This window comes from Bipolaris oryzae (genome assembly GCF_000523455.1).
Source record: "Bipolaris oryzae ATCC 44560 unplaced genomic scaffold scaffold_160, whole genome shotgun sequence".
Classification (NCBI taxonomy): domain Eukaryota; kingdom Fungi; phylum Ascomycota; class Dothideomycetes; order Pleosporales; family Pleosporaceae; genus Bipolaris; species Bipolaris oryzae.
This window is the reverse complement of record NW_006911436.1, coordinates 11,951-13,293: the sequence shown is the minus strand read 5'-3', so window position 1 is coordinate 13,293 and position 1,343 is coordinate 11,951. Positions and strand designations below refer to the sequence as shown.

Sequence of the window (1,343 nt, the reverse complement as noted above, 5' to 3'; positions counted from 1 at the left end):
GGGGGGTGGCGGCACGTCGAGAGCCTTCAACACACCAGATACGAGTCACACGTCAGCAAGAACCCAAGGCTGAGTACCCAACTCTGATTTCTCAGCTCCTACTGGCCGTGGCATCTCTTCGATGCTCCGCACTGAGCCGGAAATGGGCAGTGTAGGCAACGTCCTCGTGGACGGTTCCTCTAGCTTTGACAACCTCACCACCAGCCACAGCGGCATCGCGAGTCTAGCAGGATGCCGACAGTCTCACCAGTGTCCAGCATATCTGGCACACATAGCGGGCAGTCTCACCGATACCCCTCGCCATCTTCCGTATCACGGTATCCAACCGCGGCCAACCGTCCACAGTATGACACGAACGCTATGCTCCCAACGATGCCGATACACTCTGTATCATCACAGCCAGACACAATGAGAAACCAACACCAAGAAGAGCAATGTTCACAGTCGATGGCATATGCCATGCAGCCCCACAGTGGCTTCTCGAGCAACCCGCCTCTTACCAGCCTGCCCCGCACTAATATCCCGCGATCCCAAAACCCGTACGCATACGCGGGTTCTTACGGACTAGACCCCGGGCTAATGAACCTCAACTATCGATCGATGACACCTGCCTTGAACAACAGTATGCCTCTGGGTGTACAAGCTTCGCATAGCTTTGAAGGACAGGGACCGCCAAATAGTGGCTATTATCAACCCAGTAACAGCCCTGCGCATCCTCAAAGTAATAGACATTGCCAGACTGCCCAACAAGGACAACAGCGTGGTGGTCTTGTTAATCCGCACAACTTGGGACGAACGAGGAACAGACGGCCATCTCAGTCGTCCTCGCTGAATTCCGAAGAAGGTCAGAGCCAAAGGGAGTTTCATTTTCCTCCTCTTCAAGAATCTTCACACGAAGCGCAGTCAGAGGGTATTCGTAGCGGTGCTTCCCAGCTCCATCGCAGTTGCGCGGCAAACATACACGATGGTCAGTCCTTCGAAGTTCCACCTTTGCCGGAAAATCATAAGCAACGTATTGCGGATGAGCAGGTTCGCTTCGAGAGGTGTGTTTCTGGTTCCATATCTGGCAACCCAACGAGATCGCGTACCTGTCTTGATGCTCCGTCACCAGACTTGAATTCGCCTCAGCGCCCTCAATAAGGACACACCCACTGGAGCATCTCACAAAAGGAGCGGCACACAAGTATCAAGGCCCACTCATATGAGTCCCGAAAATATCATGGTTTCTAAAAAGAAGGCTCTAGTACAGTACTACGACTACAGTAAGTAGTTTCATCGCGATGACCACGTCAAGCCAGATGCCAGGTCTATCCCTTTCAGTCTTGTAAGTCAGGTCTATACTG

The 1,343-nt window shown here is 52.8% G+C and overlaps 1 protein-coding gene across 1 annotated transcript; it reads left to right on the top strand.

Moving 5' to 3' along the window:
* Positions 1–408: 408 nt before the first annotated feature.
* Positions 409–1,140, top strand: COCMIDRAFT_8375 (uncharacterized protein; the record flags this gene model as incomplete). The annotated part of the gene is made up of 1 exon (XM_007693305.1): positions 409–1,140. One exon carries the CDS (start codon positions 409–411, stop codon positions 1,138–1,140), a length of 732 nt encoding a protein of 243 aa, XP_007691495.1.
* Between the last annotated feature and the right edge of the window lie 203 nt (positions 1,141–1,343).